Source organism: Calidris pugnax, unplaced genomic scaffold (assembly GCF_001431845.1).
Source record: "Calidris pugnax isolate Ruff unplaced genomic scaffold, ASM143184v1 scaffold952, whole genome shotgun sequence".
In the NCBI taxonomy this organism is placed as follows: domain Eukaryota; kingdom Metazoa; phylum Chordata; class Aves; order Charadriiformes; family Scolopacidae; genus Calidris; species Calidris pugnax.
Genome location: NW_015092814.1, coordinates 433,775 through 453,107, shown reverse-complemented (window position 1 = coordinate 453,107; position 19,333 = coordinate 433,775). Strand labels below are relative to the sequence as shown.

The window sequence follows — 19,333 nt, the reverse complement described above, 5'->3', positions numbered from 1 at the left end:
GGCGCTGATGCGGGGGGGGCCCGGGGCCGGGGGCTGCGAACCGGGCCGGGCCCGGCGGGTGGGCCCTGGTGTGGGTCGCCCGAGAGATCACCCCCGGCGTCGGCCGCGGCTGAAAAAACTTCAGCTTCGATGGAGAGCTCCGTGACAGGCTCCTGCCTGCCTGGGGGTGACTTAGCCAGGGAGCTGGACGCTGGGATTTTGGGGTGATTTTAATGTTCTGTCCCCATCCGTGGGATAGTTCGGGTTGTCCAGCAGCGGCTTGCGGGATTTGTGTGAGGAAATAGCGAGCTGCTGGGTGGGTTTGGTGCTTGGGTGGGTTTTATCGTCATTGATGAGCGTGTGAGGACTTGGGCTGAGCTCTTTCCCGTAGCGTCCCCCAGCTCTGCCTTCCAGCCTCAAGGAGCGGTGCGGGTGGGTGCGAAACCTTCCCTTCGTGTTTACTGGCCTGTTTTGTGCTTGGTCTCCTGCGGTGCTATGGCTGACACCCTTAGATTGATCTAAAGGCTTGGCTCTCCCAGAGGCGGGGTGGCCGTGTCCCTCGGTGGGTGCTGCGGGACGGGGTGGCTCTGCGCTGGTGCCATCACAGCTCCCCGGGATCTCCATGCTGGACCAGCCCGGCCCCTGACAAGGGCAGCATCAATTCCACGCTTGCTTTTTGATGAAAGGAAAGAGCAATTACTCATCTGTTGGAAATGTTTTATGGATGTATTTGCCCCTTTGGTGTACTTGTTTTACAGTCAGTTTTACAGACAGCGTGGGGAAACCCCCTTATTTCGTCTTTGTCTATAAAGCAGAAGACTAGCCTCCAAAAATATGCTAAACTGTCTGGGTCTAAACTAGTTTCCTTCTGAAGTCATTCCTCTGTCTATTTCCCAAGTGGTTTAATAGCTCAGAACTTGAAAGCCTAAAAATTTTATTTCGTTTTTTTCTTTCTGTGAATAGTCAATTAGGTAGGCAAGACTGCATTCATATTTAAAAATACTTACACCGCTTTGAAATACGATTTTAGTTTTATCTGGAGTGAAACTTAACCTGAAGGTACTTGGTCAGGAACCATGCTGATTTGTTGATACTGCAAAGTAACATGGCATACCTTGGAGCACTTAATGAAAAATGGGGAGAGAATGGTCCTTTTCTGTGCATCCTTTGGGTGGGGGCAGTTGTGTGGACATTTTTGTTTATTTTGTGGTTTGTTTTGTGTTTTTTTTTTTTAAATAAACAAGCCCACAAAACCCTCTTCCCTAGCTACTCATCTTTTCCTTCCTTCTTGGCTTCTTGGGACTACGCAAGAAATAACGAATATAAAAGGTCCCGAGTGAGATGAGATCTCTGCTGTAGAGAGATCAACTCCCTTTCCTTTCCCTTCTGTCCCCTCCAAAAATGGAATTAAATATCAAGGGGAATTGACGTAATGAAAAAAATAATATCGAGGGGTTTGATTGACTTCTGGTTTAGCACCTTCTTAGCTACATAAATGGCTTTTGGACTCTCTTCTGTCAGGCACATGTAGTGGTCAGAGGTAGAAAGAATGGTAGAGGAGGTTTGCACTCTGGGAAGGATTATTTTTATTAAATTTAAGGTTTGACCATTTCTCCTACACCCATTTCCAAAGAAAATTTGATTGGACTCTGATTTTAGTTTTTACAGTTGTGCTTGTGTAAGGAATTTGCATCCATGCATTGCAATATTATTTAGCATGACTCCAGTTGAATGCTGTGTTCCTTCAAAGTCACACTTTTTACTTTTTTATATAGTGGAGGATCTGGAACTGCTTGTATAGGAATTTCTGTCATTTAGCATAGATTATTTTAATCAGCTTTATGAAAAGTTTAAAAGCCAAAGAGCCCCATTTATTGTTAGTCTCCTTCATGTTCAATGCTGCCTGTAACACATCTGTTCAGGAGCGCAAATGGCCAAGGAGTTTGTAGCCTCAGTCCCTTCCGCAGCTGCCTCGCCGCTCCTCCTGCTCCCTCCTTCACGTCCTCTGCCAACTCCTGCTTCAGCACCGGCCATGTCCATGGGGGACAGGAGAGACTGACGTTATTGGCTTATCGGGTCTAGCACACAGTGGGTGAACACTAATTTAAGGTTTGGTGGCACTCTGGGGATGTGAGTGTGGTTATAGTCAAAGCTGCTCTGCAAAACTAGCACCTCTTTATCTTTATTCCCAATTTCCCTTTCTAGTGTGTGCACCCTGGCAGTCAGAGCTGCTTATTTTATTGATCACAACAAAATGTTGTTTGTTAACAAAATGACTGAGCCAACCTTTGGGAGAACAAGCTGGATTTTGTATGCAGAGCTGCACAGAATAATGAGGCTGTGAGGATCTTCTTGTAGATGCGTTTCGGTGGTGGAACCCAAGCAAAGGCAGTGGTTCAGGGCTCTGTTCCCAATTAGTTTTGTAGCTGGGATGGTTAAAAAATAGGAACTTTTCATGATGAGTTTTGAATGGGTTGGATCTGGAATGGAATTCATGACCTTTTAATATTTGTTAAAATATTGGAAGCCTTCTGCCGATTAAAATTGGACCTGCACATTAATTTTCCTCTCAAGAAGATTAGCTATTATCAGTGTTTATTTTAAAAATTAAATTTGAGGTTGTGCAGATGTATGCTGGCTCATGAAAGAGGAAGGAAAAACACACATAGAAAAAAAAAGAGGTTTCTTTTTACCTTTGTGGGAATTTAGGCTGCTCTGATCAGAGCTTAAGCCTAACAAAGGCTGTGCTTATTAAAAACAAATGCATGTTGTATTAGTCATCAATATTTGGTAACTTTAAGTACTTAATATTTATAATCAACTGTGCGTATGTAGTCTCTGCTAGAGAGTCCTCACCTTCTTGATTGTTCAGAAGAATATATTATTTTTGCCAGATTAATAGACTAAGTGTATTTAAAATTCTATCATAAACTTGATCTTTTTTTTTTTTTCCTTACCAGCAGTGCATTGCCCCAGGTTTTTAATTCTGTCTTTCACTTGCTTTGCCATGGGGTCTGGCGTGTGAAGCAGGAATTGGGTGGTGGGACGCTGCTCTGCCGGGTGACCGTGGGTCCGTGTGCTGGGAGGGGAGATGGGGACCGAGATGTGAGTGCTCTGCTGCTGAGCATTCAGATTGAAGCAATCCCAGGTGACACGGGGACCCCCAGGCTGTTCCCGTGTGGTGGAGAAGAGGGAAAATGAGGAAAGGCTGAAGGAGCAGAGCCACGATTGGGGATGTAAATGGGGCAAGCACTCCCAGGCTTGTGTCCTGCCAGCCACTGCTGGCTGGTGCTGGTCACCGCTTCAGGTCACTTCCACGCTAAAAACAGTGTGGCCCTGAAGGCTGTTTGGGAGGTACAACCTCATCGATTCCGGTGAGATGTGTTTAGGGAGTTTTCAGGCTCTTAGATCGGATTTGGAACTTTCTTTCCTACTGTTCAGACTTCCGCATTTAAACAGGCAAAGCTGTCTGGTGGCCTGCTCCCAAATTTAGGAAACTTTCCCAAGATCTAATCACTTAGTCAAGAATCTTGAAGGTATCTTCTTGCTTAATTCCCATTGAAAAGAAAAGCTTGTGGGTTCTGTCTATGTGTGTGCCTCCAGTCTTTGTGTCTTTCTCCAGAAAGTGAAAATGCTCGTTTAATGCTCAAGATTGAGTATATCAAGAAGCACTTGGAGACTGTAAGTTACAGAGAATATTATTTACTGAGTTTGGATCTGGTTACCTTCCTTTGTTACTTTTGCATCCAGTAACTTCTCAAAAATGCTCTCTGATAAGCTCTGCTAAAACGTGGAACAGCCCAGTACAGGGGAGCTTTGCTGCCAGATTGCAGAGTAACCAGCTAAAGTAGTGCAGGACCCCCTGAATTTTCCTCCTGCGACAGACAGAGTTGGTGACCCAAGAGCCCTTTGCACAGGTTATGCACGAAGCTGCTAATTTTCAAATGCCAGAGGACAGGAGGTGACTCCAACTCGGGGAGACGGTTGTTCCTGCTCCAGCTGCAGATTCAGGAGAAGATAACTCCCTTGGGAAGCAGTTGCAAGCTTCAGGGTTTTCCAAGCTGACCAAGCCTGTGTGGTGGATGTTCTGACCTCCCCCTGCCCCTGGTCAGGGCTGTGCTGTAGGGTGCAGCCTCCCTAGCCGGCAGGGCCCCGTGCAAGATGGGTGACCTGCGGCCCGTTGTTGGAATGCCCCGTGGAATCAGTGATGAAAAACTGGTTGTCTGGAAAATAAAGCTAACAAAATCCTCGAGTTAGAACTCATAATAAAATCTTTTTTAGATATCTGTTCTCATACCCTAAAAAATGATTTGGGCTGTTTGCCAGTGCCGGCAGAGCACTGCGAGGAGCTGATTTAAGCTGTCCCGGGTGGGGAGCTGTGGCACCTTGCCATGATCCGCTGCCTGCCCTCTCCTGCCTCCTGTGTTTTGACTGTTTAGCTGTGCTAGCACAATCCTCCGTCGGTCTGTGCTGTCAGCTGGATAAAATGCTGGGGGGAGTCCGGAGCATTTCAGCCATCTCCCCAAGTCGGGCGGTGTCACAGGAAGGTAGCAGGGGGCAGAGCAGAGTTTGGGGGTGGGGAGGTACAGAGCTGGAGCAGTGGCCTGCCAGATCTGTGTCCCAAAACAATGGCCTGAGCAGAAAAAAAGCTGTGATAACTTTAAAAAAACAAGCACGATCCTCGGCCCTGGGAGAATGCTGGTGAGCTCATTCTGGATGTGTGCTATGACAAGTCTTCTGTAATTTGTTGTGGAGGGATCAGGAATGTTTTCTGCCTATGTCTGCTTTTCTATAGGAAAAGCAGATTGTATGAATGAGGAAGATCAACAAATCTGTACTTTGAACCGGCGTAAGAAATATTCCCAGGGTTGAAAAGACCTCACTGAGACTGCCTGCCTTCTGTTAGCTTGAATGCCAGTTGTATGTGATAGAGTATTATTGGTATAGACTGATGGAGAATGGCTTCATTGCTTTTAGTGTCCTTTCCCTGTAGGTGTTTCTTGCCCTGGTCAGACATGCCGGGGTTCAAGAAAGTGTGTGTGGGCGCAGTGGCTGCGTAGTGAAGACCCTGGTGTAGGAGCTGCTGCCGTGGTTGCTGTGGGGGAGAAGGTCTGGTGGGGCTGGGGCTGAGCAGCAGTGGGGATGGCAGAGGTGCCTTGGGATGGGCACAGGGCTTCAGCCCCGACGCAGGGGGAAGCTCCTACTGCAGGATGGGCCTTTTCTTTTCAAAATTCCTTTCAGTAAGGCTGGGGTTTGTGTGCTAAAGATCTCTCTGCGCTAACATTTTTCTGTTAACATGGCAACACCTTGTGTGGAGGCAGAGATTTTTAGCTCATCTTTCACTTCTCATGCGATCTACTAGAACTTACTTTGCTTTGTATCTCGTTTGTAGTATCAAATGTCTCCTGTTTTCCCCTTTTTATGGTGAACATATTTATGAACCAAATTATTGAAATAAAACACCCTGTATGATCCCAACAGGGACTGCAAATAATTGTTTACTTACTGTGGTGTTGGTTGTTTGGGATTTTTTAAGTAAAAATAGAGTAGGCTTATACTGTACACAGGCTTTTGTCAGATGGAGCTGCCTGTTGCCATGTTCTTGACTGTAGTGCTTCCTAAAATGCAGCTTGCACCCTTCCTCTGCAAAAGGTTGGGTATGCAAGGGACATCTCATTACCTGTAATTACTGGCAGTGGCTTGGGGCTGTTGATGGTGGCTGTAGCAATTTCTCATATCTGGCTCTGAGGAACTCAGCAGCTGCTGGTGACAAAAGGCATGGGGGTTTTTTGGGGCTGGAAGCTGTGCAGGTGTTATCAGGATAACTTCCTCCTGGGCTGATCTGGCTGCGTGACTGCCCCGGGCCCTGCCCGCGCAGCAGCCAGGTACCACCCTGCACCGGGTACGGGCTGGTGGGGAGAACTGATTTTGAAGATAATGTCTTCTCTTTCAGTTGTGTTGATTGGAGACTCTGGAGTCGGGAAGAGTAATCTTCTGTCACGTTTCACGCGCAATGAGTTCAACCTGGAGAGTAAAAGCACCATTGGGGTGGAATTTGCCACCAGGAGCATCCAGGTGGATGGGAAGACGATAAAAGCACAGATCTGGGATACTGCAGGACAGGAACGATACCGTGCCATCACCTCAGCGTGAGTACCGTGTCTTCGCTCAGGCTAACAGCAGAACCCTACCAGAGAGGGTACAGATACATTTATGGGTAGAGAATTAATGAAACATATTTGGGATACGTGACAAAATCACTACGACAGACTTCAATGTAGATCCAAGTCATAAGATAGCAAATACTTTTGTGTTCCTTGATTAATATAATGAAAGTAAATTTTAGATTCTAATGATACTATTATAGAAAAAATGACAGCTTAAATCAAAAGTGTGGGAAATTCTGTTTGTCTTTTGATCTGGGTTTTTGCCTGCCCTGGGACAAGCTGTCCTCAGCACATGGAATGAGTGTCATTTCTGATGGAAGCTGGGAGCTGTTTGGTGTGAAGTTCTGGTCTAGGCACGGTAGCTTAACGTAATGCCATTGCCTTCTGGTCTTCATTCTTGAGATCGAGGGGTTTTTTAGGACAGTCTGCAGCCACAAACTCCCTTCAAATCTCAGTGACTTTGAATTAGTCACAACCCTGAAAACTAGGTCCAAGAGTGTACGCTGAATAACCAGTAAGTAGGAAGGCACCTGTGATAATGCTGACTCTGCAGTATTAGGCACATCCCTATTTAGAACAGTGGTGTTGAGACGCTTTCACCTACAGCACTTTGTTAATCGGAACCTTGTCTTAAGATGTTACCTCTGATTGTATCTGTTTCTCTTTAGGTAGCAGGCAAAAGTATCTTTTAGAGGAAACAGCCCCACAACTCTGTTGGCAGGCCTAGTTATTTAGGGCATATTCTGATCAGCAAGTTGAAATTTTTAGCTACAGATGTATGTCAGTTTTTAAAGGTACAAACTTGTTTCTGAATCATGCACAGATTAAGCCATTTGTATTAAACTCAAGGTAAGGGGAACTTTTTACTCTGAAGTGAAATAGGGTAATGCAGAATAGACAGGAGAAAAACAGAAAAGCATGGAGCCAGAAGGGAATAATATGTAGGGAAGGAATACAAAAACAAAGTAATGCAGAAGCAGATGTAAGGGGCAATTTCAAATTGCATCTTTTCCATAATTGTTTGCATGTTTTTCAGATATTTTTTTTGTGACCCTTAAATTGTTCTTACTGCTGTAAAAGCTTAGCAGAAGAATTGCTGGTGGAGTGTGGTTCAGCAACGGACTTGGCTGCTGAGAACTGGTGCATCTGTAGCCCTGTGCTCCTGCCTCTCCTTTGGGCTGGCACAAGCTCCCATCTGACACGTGGCTGGGCCAGTGGAGCTCGCTGAGCCAGCCCGATGCCGACCGGCAGCAAAAAGGGCATGTTTTCTGCTGACTTGGTTCCCTGAAAGGGCTCAGGGATGTGTCGGGCTGGTGCTGGCGGAGCACGGGAGACATGGTAGGATTGTGTGGAAGAGAAACATGGACGTTATAGGATTGCTGATAGAGATTGGCTTGTGCTGTCCTGAGCCCTTGGCTTGAGTGTAAATGGGCCCAAACCTGCACTTGAGGGGCAAACTCTGTTCTCAGGTTGTGGGCTTTTGAATAAGTGTTAATATAGCCCTGTGCCTCCCCTTTAATTTTTAAGAGGGACAGGAGGTATTTCAAAGATCAGCAACAAATACTGACATTATACTAAGGACTATTTTGCTAGTATAAAGGTAAGTTACAAGTTCACAAAAATCTTCTAGCAGTACCAGTTCTGAAATGCATTGTGAGTTTTCTTGCACGCTGTTCTAGCAGACTGAAAATGTCATGGCTTCTGCAGTCTCTTTGGCATTTTGTTACATACATTGGTATTTTTGAGGAATGCCATCAAAAACCCCCAGCATTTGGAACTTGGCTTTAGGCTTAAAAAACCCCCAGCAACAGTATTTGCACCAGCACAACTTTTTCCAAAGCAGGGGGGATGTTTTTAACTTTTTAGAAGTAGAAGAGCCAGATACCAGGTGTGCTGGTGTAACTCGGGCAGAGCTCTCTGTAAGGGAATGTGCCTTATGGTTTCAGATATTACCGTGGTGCTGTTGGGGCTCTTCTTGTCTATGACATTGCCAAACATCTCACCTATGAGAATGTGGAGCGCTGGCTAAAGGAGCTTAGAGATCATGCAGACAACAATATTGTCATCATGCTGGTGGGTAACAAGAGTGACCTCCGCCATCTGCGAGCTGTGCCCACCGACGAGGCCCGGGCTTTTGCAGGTTTGTAGACGTGTTCTGGGTTGGTGCTTTCTTAACTTGGTGATGTTGGTGCAAGCTGTAATCATGCTATTGTTGTTGAGGGTTGAACTTTCACGACAAGTTTTATTTTTGACCATTTTTTAGGGCATTTAAGATTTCTTCAAAAAATGAAATATCCTGGCTCATTAAATAACATATGTGGTAGTTGTTTTGGGTTTTTTTTATAATCTAGTGGTAGTAAGTGTTTTTGGAACACTGTCCTTGAGCTGCCTGATAGCTGAAGATTAAACACTTCCTCTAGCAAGACTAAAAACACTAAGCAACACCTAGAAGAGAGGATGTCACAATAAAAATACAAAATATCACAACAAAATGTCTTTCCTTCCTTCCTCGAGGCCTGGTTCTACTGAATATAAATCAATGTGGACAGATGCAAGTGAATACTTGAACCTCCTCTTACATGATATGTAGCTTCTGCTCCATAGCACTGATGCATATAGTAGTGTCATCAAGTTTTATTTCAATGCATTGACCGTCAGACTTGGAGGTTATCAATTGTTGAGAGAAATCAAGTGGGTTATGTGAGCTGCTGCCACTGCATTACTCCTCTGTCTTCCTTGTCTTGCAGAGCGCTGGTCAACTACTCTTTTGCCCTTCTAGACCTAGGGACATTGATAGAATCATAGAATAGTTTGAGTTGGAAGGCACCTTTCAAGACCATCCAGTGCCACCCCCTGCCCTGGGCAGGGACACCTCCCACCAGACCAGGTTGCTCCAAGCCCCCTCCAACCTGGCCTTGAACCCCTCCAGGGATGGGGCAGCCACAGCTTCTCTGGCCAACCTGGGCCAGGCTCTCACCACCCTCACAGCGAAGAAGTGCTTCCCCACATCTCATCTCAATTTCCCCTCTTTCAGTTTAATGCTATTAACCCTTGTCCTTTTGCTACAAGCCTTGCTAAAAACTTTGTCCCCATCTTTCCTGTTAGCCCTCTTTAAGTGCTGAAAGGCTGCAATAAGGTCTCCTCGTCTTCCCGGAGCCTTCTCTTCTCCAGGCTGAACCCCCCCAACTCTCTCAGCCCCCCCTCCCAGCAGAGGGGGTCCAGCCCTCCCAGCATCTCCGGGGCCTCCTCTGGCCCTGCTCCAACAGCTCCATGTCCTTCTGATGTTGGTGGCCCCAGAGCTGGAGGCAGCACTGGGGGGGTGTCTCCCCAGAGTGGAGCAGAGGGGCAGAATCCCCCCCTGGCCCTGCTGGCCACGCTGCTGGGGATGCAGCCCAGGGTGCAGGGGACTTTCTGGGCTGCCACTGCACAGTGCTGGGTCATGTCCAGTTTGTCAACCACCAGTACCCCTAAGTCATTCTCAGCAGGGCTACTCTCAATCCCTTCATCTCCCAGCCTGTATTGATAGTAGGGGTTGCCCTGACCCAGGTGCAGGATCCTGCACTTGGCCTTGTTGAACCTCATGAGCTTCACATGTGCCCACTTCTCAAGCTTGTCCATGTCCATCTGGATGGCATCCCATCCCTCAGATGTGTCAACTGCACCACTCAGCTTGGTGTCACCTGCAAACTTGCTGAGGGTACACTCAATCCCAGTGTCTATGTCACTGATGAAGATGTTGAACAGTACTGGTCCCAGTACAGATCCCTGAGGGATACCACTTGTCACTGATCTCCATCTGGACATTGAGCTGTTGACCACTACCCTCTGGACCATCCAACCATTTCCTCATCCACCAAACCCATCTGCAACTTAGAGAGAAGGATGTTGTGGGGGACCTTGTCAAAGGCCTTACAGAAGTTCAGATAGACAACATCTATAGGTCTTCCCTTATCCACTGATGTAGTCACTCCATCATAGAAGACCACTAGGTTGGTCAAGCAGGACTGGCCCTTGGTGAAGCCATGCTGGCTGTCTTGAATCACCTTCCCTGTCCTCCATGTGCCTTAGCATTGCTTATATGAAGATGTGTTCCATGATCTTCCCAGGCACAGAGGTGAGGCTGACAGGTCTGTAGTTCCCAGGGTCTTCCTTTCTACCCTCTTTAAACATGGGTGCAGTGTTTCCCTTTTTCCCATCACCAGGGACTTCACCTGACTGCTGTGACTTTTCAACTATCGTGGGGAGTAGCTTAGTAATTGCATCAGCCAATTCCCTCAGGACTCTGGGATGCATCTTGTCATGTCCCATAGACTCGTGTATGTTCAGTTTCCTCAGGTGGTCACAAACCTGATCTTCTCTTACAGTCTCTTTACAGGACTTTTCTTTCCCTGTCTTGTGGTCCATGCACTCAAGAGATGCGGGAAGAGAAGCTGCCAGTGAAGACTGATGCAAAAAAAGTTGAGTACCTCAGGCTTCTCGTCTGTAGTTATCAGTTTGCCAGTCTTGCTTATTGGGGGTGGTGGTGGGGGTACACTCTCTTTGACCTTCCTTTTCTGGCTGACATACCTATAGAAGCCCCTCTTACTATTCTTTGTGTCCCTTGCCAAGTTCAGCTCCAGCTGTACCTTGGCCTTCCTGACCCCATCCCTACACCAGCAGGCATACCTGTTCTTCCAGGATACCTGTCCCTTCTTCCATGGCCTGTGCAGTTCCTTTTTGACATTTAATTTGACCAGCAGGTCTTGACACAGCCATGTTGGTCTCTCGCCTTCCTTTCCTGATTTCTTACACCCAGGGTTCAAGAGCTTGTGCTCTGTGGAAACGTCCTTAAAGCTCTGCCAGCTCTGTTCTGCTCACTTGTCCCCGAGGGCAATTTTCTGGGGGGTCCTATTGACTAACTCCTTGAACAGCTGCAAGTTTGCTTTCCTAAAGTTCAGGGTCCTGACTTTGCTCTTCACCTGACCCATATCCCTCAGGACTGTGAACCCCACTAGGGCACAATTGCTGCAGCTCAGGCTGTCTCCAGTCTTGACATCACCGATTAGCTCACTTCTGCTGGTGACCAACAGGCCCAGAACTGCATCCCCTCTGGTAGGGCTGTCTGTTACCTGGCTTAAGAAGTTATCCTCAGTGCACTCCGGGGGTCTCCTGGATTGCCTACAGCTCGCTGTGTGACCTTCCCAGCAGATGTTGGGGTGGTTGAAGTCCCCCAGCAGGACTAGAGCCTGCGAGCGCAATGTCTTCTGGAGCTGGAGTGAGAAGGCTTCATTAATAGGCTCCCCTTAATCAGGTGGCCTGTACTAGACCCCAACCACAAGGTTCCCTTTGTTGCCTCTAATTCTTACCCAGAGGCTTCCACCCTGCTCGTGGCTGTTCTTTAGAGAGAGAGACAGCTCTTCACACTCCAGCCATTCCTTGATGTAGAGGGCAAAGCCTCTGGGCCTCCTTCCTCTCCTGCCCCTTCTGAACAGCCTGTAGCCATCGACAGCCACACTCCAGCCATGGTCTTCCTCCCACCAGGCTTCAATAATGGCCACTATGTTGTAGCTTTCCAGCAGCATGGTGGTGGCTTCCAGCTCCTCCTGTGTGTTGCCCATGCTGCGTGCAGTGGTGTAGAGGCACTTCAGCTGGGCTGTCAGCTGTGTCACCTTCACACTCAGCTTACTTTTGTGTGGCTGTCAAGCTTGGAGGTGGAATTTAATGTATAGGCTTTAAAATCCTTCTAGGGATATCCTACGGCTTGCTTAAACATCTTCTCTGAAGTTTGTGAGTAAGCAAGTACACTGTGGTTAGTAAAACCACGTTACGTTTTCAGACAAATGAGAAGCAAAGTCTATAAGAGAAGCAAAGCAAGTTAGTAGGCACCCTAAATAACGCATTACTTTGGTCACTTGGTTCAACATCTTATTTTTTGCCCCGGACTTCCTATTCAGGCTGTTTTAAATAATGAGTGATGGTGCAGGTGTTGGCACTTAAGCTTTATGACTGAAATTTGCCTGTTTCTGGGCAGGTGGTACAGTACCCTGCTAGGTGTCATGTTTGGGCATCAATTGTAATATTATTTTTTCAATTTAAAAAAGTAATCTTTTGCATTGTAAGATGAAAGAATAAAACAGGCTGTGTTATTAGGGGGTTTATTGTAATTGGGAGGTGTGCTCTTATTAGGAAAGTGTAGGTCTGTTTATCTTTTGAGGGTTGTGGTGGAGAATTGTGACTCCTGTTGCAGCCAACATGCTTTCGCCTGTGCTCTTACTCAAGGTACTTCTAGGATTGATCTGTAGCCAGATGAGGATAATACTGTATTGCTTGACTGAACAAGGGCTGCAGGGAAAACGTTTGCTATGGAAAGGCAGTGGGCAAAGCTGATGCTGCTGAAACACTAAGAGCTAAGTAAATGGGGCACCAAGTTGTTCCCAGTGTAACAAGAAAAAAATTAACAACAGACTGTGCCCCAGCTGATTTGGCCTTAAAATAAAGGTGAAAACTTCAAAGTAAAGGTGAAATAAAGTGCTATTAAAGTTTTTAACTGAACCACTTGTTATTTATTACAGAAAAAAATAACTTATCTTTTATTGAAACTTCTGCTCTGGATTCAACAAATGTAGAAGAAGCCTTCAAGAACATTCTTACAGGTATGGTGTGTTATGGATTCAGAGTCTGCTCCTGAAGTAGTGGATCTTCTTCATGGGCATGTTTTGCAGTTATCTATAAAGTTTTGGAAATGAACACTGAGAATGATAGTTAGTTTGTGAGTCTTCTAATCTTACTTCGTGTTCTCCTCCCACCCCATACAGGCCGTTTCTGCCCGAGGATCTGGAGGTTTCTAGTCTCCTGATGTTCCATACATTCAAGATATTGCAATAGCGCTGTTGTAAAGGTGCTGGTAGTTCTGTGCCTGCACAAAATCTAGGCAGTGAAGTCACAGCCATGCTAGGAAGTTAAATGTTTCAGTGTGTTCTCTTGCTTGAAAGCAGGCTGGTACATAATGTTTTTGTGCAGACTGTTGAACTCTTGTTTCTCAGCTGATGGCAGCTGCAGGTGACTGTGCACCAGCAGCATAGCTGCATGCAGGCTGCCCCCTGGGAAGGTCCCTACAGGGTCCCAGGAATTCTCTAAGAACGTGATAGTGGTCACAGGCCAAAATGAGGCCAGTGCTTATGATTTCCAGTCATGTATTCCGGCCCAACAATGTATAACTGCTGTAGATGTGGTTGCTGAGTGCACAGTGTCCAGTTGCAGCTTTGGACTTGCTCTGCCTGTGGGAATGCTACATGGCATGGCTCGTGCAGTAAGTCCACTGCATGTAGCATCAGACCTATTCCAGGCAGTAGTACTCTACTACTTGCTTTTTTCCCCTCTTTCAGACTGAAGCTTAGAATTTCCATTCCTTAAGATGGAGCTGTTCCCTGCATGTATTTTCTTGGCCCTGGAGTAAGGTAGCACTCTACTGCACGTGAGGCCTAGGATTCACCAGTAAAGCTGTATTACTGCTGATACATCAGCAAGTCCTCCTTACTGTGCTCAACCATGACCTAAGCACTTTTGTGAGTAAGCTCACAGGGATTTCCAGCTGGTGTTATGCAATTTTGTGCTGAGCAGTCATTTGGCCTCTGGAAGAGGGCAGCTCCAGTCTAGGCTAAGTGCATTGGGAGTAATCAGCAAGCTCCCCAAGTGAGGTTGGCCAAGAAGTGTTGAGTTGTATGGTCATGAGGTAGGAGGAGGAGGAAAGGCAGGGTTGAAGTGGTGAGAGTATGTGCTGGGAGATGTGTTAGCCTACAGGCAGTAGAAGTGGGAAGGACACAGAGTGGGAGAGATGCTTAAAATAAGCTCTGTCTCTGTAGTCTCACCCTGGTACACTATTTTGTGAAGTTGTGCCTGATTTACATGTCCCACAACATCTCAATATGAGCATTTTTCAGAGCTTTATTGTTACCAGATAATGATTTCAGTTAAATGAGAACAAGCCTTTGTTCTGGTTCTACTTGATTATCAGGAAGAGTCTGGTGTATGTTACTTATTGGATGCTGACCAAAGAATTGGCTTTGTGTTATTGTGTCTTGATTATGTACGAATTGAGATCCTACTATGAGGTAAAAAAGCTGAGTTTTAATCTGGTGAATTCTTTAGGCAGGGTCTTTGAGATTTCTTTTGCAGAGGTGTGCAGGGAAGCAGCATAAAGTGTTGGGATCTCTAGGTCTGGTGCTGGCCAACTCTGTTGGTATCAAAAATGCCACACAATTATAGGAAGATGACCAAGAAGAGGTAGGCAGGAGAAAAAGCATAGCCAAGCTGCTCCTAGCAGTGAAAAACGTGACAGACTAGGAATGGGTTCTATCTGCTGCCCAGCAGGGTTTGCATTGAGTTATTAGAGCTACTGGTGAAGCAACAGGGGAATATTGCTGTTGAGACGAAGCCGTGGAGAAGACCACCTGGTGCCTGAGCTGGGACTGTCTCTTGTGCGGGGCAGCTTTGCGCAGATTTACTGCTTGTAAAGAGCACTTGGCTGGCTCTGAGGCAGCTTGTCCGGCGCTGTGAGATGGTATCCATAGTTTTAGTGCCCTGAGAGTAGTTCAGCAGTTGCCATCCATCCTGTCTTCCCTTGCAGCATTGCCCTGAGACTGGTCCTGGGTAGAGATGATGGCCTAAGGTTCCTCCAGGAAAGAGCACCAGTAGGGTCTGCTGTGACAGATAAGATCCTGAAGAAGCCAGAACTCGAGCTGAGGTCAGGCCTGGGCAAACTGAACTCAAAACACTGTCTCTTAGCAGCATCCTGGGCTCCCACGAGTGTTGAGATTGTCCAGTTTGGGTACAGTGGGGATGTGGCTAGTAAGACTGAGTAGTCCTGAAAAGTCTGTTCCTAAAGTGATTACGTGGGGGAGAATCCCACAAGACAGAAGAAGAAACCTGGGAAAATATGTAGAGCAGTGAGTTGGGAGCAACTGCTGGGGACTGGGAGGAGGGTGCAAGCAGCAGAACCGGAGCTTCCTTACTGGCCACCAGTTTGAGGGATCACTAAAGACTGAAAAAATAAAAATAAAAAACAAGTCACCTAAAAAAAAAAAAAACCCCAATAAAACCCCCCAAACAGATGCTACCCCCCAAAAAAAAGAGGGCTTGGCACTGGCTCTGAAGAGCTAGCATTAAAATACGCTCCCGAGCACACAAGAAGGGGGATGTGATGATCTCTGTGCAGCTCTGCTCATGCCTTTCAGCAAAAAGAGCTGAAGATGGCCAGTAGCAACAAGATCACTCTTGGGTTTTCATTTTAAACAATGTAAATATGTGCAGCTTCTTTGAAAAAAAAAACCAACCAAACAACATACACCACATAAACAAAACCCACATAGTCCCCTGTGATTTTTAATCCTTACTAAAAACTTTGGGTGTTGCTCTTTTGAGGCTGTGGCTTGTATGAAATGTGGCCATAATATTTACCGCAGACTTCCAGGGAGGTACTTGCCCTTTTCCTGTCTCACAATGGAGGGAAGTTGAAACAAGGGCTTGTAGTCAGTGAAATAAGTAATTTTAAAAAAACCTTTCAACTTAAATTATTTCTGCTAACTATGCAGTTGAAATGGTTTGTTTCTGAAAGCTTTTGACCTGGCAGTCTCTCTTCAGTGGTTACAGCTTTGTGGAGCTGTGTGCTTTCAAGGCATAAATTAATTTGAGTCAAATTAATTCTCTCAGGAAAAGCATTTTTGGATCAATATGGGGCTTTATGGAACCATGTGGCTTTTTACTGCCATAGGTAGGAAACTGATTTGTTGCAGAGAGGAGTAAGCATTTCTGTTGTTGGGTAGCAGCAGCTTGCCAGAAGCTGAAGTGTGCAATAGATACCGTCACTGCTGCTGCGCAATGATGGTTTGCAAGCTTCCTGCTCATCGGTGTTTCTGGATTATGTTGCTCACTTTTTTTTTTTAATCAAAAATAAGATGATTCCCTGTTTTAGAAATGAGCATTCCTGCCCCTTTCTCATTTAAAAAAACTTTTAATAATGAGTTTCAACAAGGGCAAGTGCAAGGTCCTGCACTTGGGCCACAGTAACCCCCTGCAGCGCTACAGGCTGGGGGAAGTGTGGCTGGAGCTGCCTGGAGGAAAGAGACCTGGGGGTTCTAGTTGACAAACGGCTGAACATGAGCCGGCCTGTGCCCAGGGGGGCAAGAAAGCCAATGGCATCCTGGCTTGTATCAAAAATAGTGTGACCAGCAGAAGCAGGGAGGTGATTGTGCCCCTGTACTCAGCACTGGTGAGGCCACACCTCGAGTGTTGTGTCCAGTTTTGGGCCCCTCAATACAGGAGAGATCTCGAGGTGCTGGGGCGAGTGCAGAGGAGGGCAACGAAGCTGGTGAGGGGGCTGGAAAACAAATCGTATGAGGAGCGGCTGAGGGAGGTGGGGCTGTTTAGTGTGAGGAAGAGGAGGCTGAGGGGAGACCTCATCACTCTCTACAACTACGTGAAAGGACACTGTAGAGAGGTTGGTGCTGGTCTCTTCTCACGGGTAATTAGTGACAGAACGAGAGGGAACGGCTTCAAGCTCCAACAGGGGAGGTTTAGATTGAACATTAGGAAAGAATTTTTCACTGAAAGAGTGGTCGGGCATTGGAACAGGCTTGCCAGGGAGGGGGTTGAGCCCCCAACCCCGGATGTGTTTAAGGGACGTTTAGATGCGGTACTGAGGGACATGGTGTAGGGGAGGCCTTTGTAGAGTAGGGGAGATGGTTGGACTCGATGATCCCAAGGGTCTCTTCCAACCTGAATGATTCTATGATTCTATGATTCATGGAGTCATTGAAAAAGAACATGATGGGAAGTGCTGTTGTGTAAGACAGTAAGGAATCTCGTCTTAATAACTTTCCCAGACAGAGCTGGGGTCTCTGTTGGAGCTGGAAAGCCAGCCAGGTGTTACGTGCCACAGCTGATCCGACTGGATTCTCTTTCACAGCTCTCAAGTTAAAATGTTCTCATCCTTGGGTTCTAGCATCTTCTCTGACAGATTGCTCTGCCATTTGCATGTGCTCTGTTGGAGGCAGTGTCCTTCTGGGCTCTAACAAGTCTGTTCTCGTTGCAGAAATCTACCGCATTGTTTCGCAGAAGCAGATTGCGGATCGGTCTGCGCACGATGAGTCTCCTGGCAACAACGTAGTCGACATCAGTGTCCCACCAACCACCGATGGACAGAAATCCAACAAACTCCAGTGCTGTCAGAACCTGTGACCTCCTGTAGATGACTCTTGTGCCCTTCACTTCGTCTGTGCTTCATTTAGAAACTTGTGTGCACTTCTTATCTCCTGTGATTCAGTGACTCCCTCTTCCCTCCTTTACCCCATTCCCAAATCCACCCCCCTTTCATCTTAGAGCTTTAATTGTAGGGCTAACATTCTCCTGCCTCCGAAATCCCTGTCAATGTGGTGACTTTTGGGCTTGAAATGTAGGCACTGATCTGATAGACATGTTTGTGTTGGAACATCTGCTGCTGGATTGTATCCCATGAAACACTCTCCTCAAATGGTTTTGGGGTGTTTTTTTCTAGGAGAGAAACCATGGGGACTTGACTATAACCGTTGAAGAAGTAGCTACATTTAGGTGACAAGGTTTTTTCCTCCCATAGTCAGATATTTTTCTTCTTGTGTTTCTGTAAACATGGGGGAGAAATTAAAAGAAAATAGCTATCCTACCAAATGCTCTGTTTTCTGTCCTGATAAAGTCTCACAGTGAGGTTTTTAGTGGCTGCACACACGTAAGAAAGCTGTTGACAATAACATTACTTATTATGTAATTACCCCGAATACAGTTAGTCTGGCTGTGTAGTGTGCCCTTTCCTGCTTGGGAAATCTTTCTCTATTTTTGTTTTATTTGGGAACAATGAAGTATATCTGCATTGCTTTCTCTGCCACCATGAATGCCTGTGCTGCTTGTGCAGGCTTTATGAAGTGGCTTAATATTTATTCATGGCTTATGTTAATCAGTTAACATTATATTGTACAGTAAGTGCCAGCATATTGATTTCAGAAACCTTTTGCGACCTGTACAAGTTGGCTTATTTTGTACTGTAGATCAGTGTCTGAAAGCAGGATCTTCTGTAGTTCCAGGATTTTTTTGCATGCTGCTTTTTCTCTAGATCTCTCCTATTCCTGTTTGAGTGAGTGAAGCAATATTTTCATGTCATGTATATACCTGCACTTGTAAGGGTTTTGGTTGTTGTAGAGAAACACAACACTTTATACATTTTGTAAAACTTCTGCAGAACCATAGCATCTTGAACTTTCTCTTCATGATCTTTCACTATTGACCTTGTGCATAATCTTCTTGACCTCTACTAAAATGCGTAGTATTAAGACTTCACATACTAACTACTAACCTGTTGTTTTCCTCTTACTCTGTTTTACTGAATTGCAAACTGTAATTCTCAAATGATTGTACTTCACCTGATGTAACATTTGTTGTCAGCAGGGCTAACTACTATATTACTTCATTTTGCTGAATGGGAAGGATGTTATCACCACTTTGTGTAGTCAGTCTCTTGCTAGCTTCCGAAAACCCTCTATGATGATGGCTTTTCATCATTCACTAGCTCTTATGCACTTGCATCCCCTCTGGTATGCGCTGAATGTGATGGTGAGGCAAATACTGGGTGAAACTGTCTAAAGGAAGAGTTGGAGACCGGCTGCTGCTTTCTGAAGGCTAGTGAAGCAATTTGCAGTGAATTTTTGCTCTGTATCCTGAGACTGTACCTCACTTGATGAATCCTACCTGCATATTAGTGAGTTGTTTTTTTTCTGATACAAAGCAAATAGGAAACTGTGAATTGTGCTTGAAGGGGAAATCTGACATTCCAGTCTCAACTGTTCTGTCTGGTTATGTAATAAAATTAAGGGCGGTTAACTCTGATGGCTTTTCTTTTATCAGATTCCCAGACCGATGCCTTTAATTTCATACTGTATGCACCTAGAGGGCTGTAGTTCACAGCAAAGGGTGCACATGGTGCCTAGGACTTCCACTCTTCAATTCTCTTTACAGGTTACATTCAAGGTGAAGGGGTGCATGCTTGCAGCTCGATCCCATTGAATGAGGATAGGAATTCCTGTTTGGGTATCACGGTGGTTTGTCCTAAGGGTGTCCCAGTTTGGCAAACACTTGCAGCACTTGGTATGTGCTTTAATGGCATGGCGTTAAGAGAAGGTGCAGCC

At 46.0% G+C, this 19,333-nt stretch overlaps 1 protein-coding gene across 1 annotated transcript; it reads left to right on the top strand.

Moving 5' to 3' along the window:
• Positions 1-5,916: 5,916 nt before the first annotated feature.
• RAB11B (RAB11B, member RAS oncogene family) lies at positions 5,917-19,028 on the top strand. The gene is made up of 4 exons (XM_014962731.1): positions 5,917-6,128; positions 8,093-8,286; positions 12,698-12,778; positions 17,215-19,028. The coding sequence occupies exons 1-4, from the start codon at positions 5,917-5,919 to the stop codon at positions 17,358-17,360; spliced, it is 633 nt and encodes a 210-aa protein (XP_014818217.1). The 3' UTR covers positions 17,361-19,028.
• The last annotated feature ends 305 nt before the right edge of the window (positions 19,029-19,333 follow it).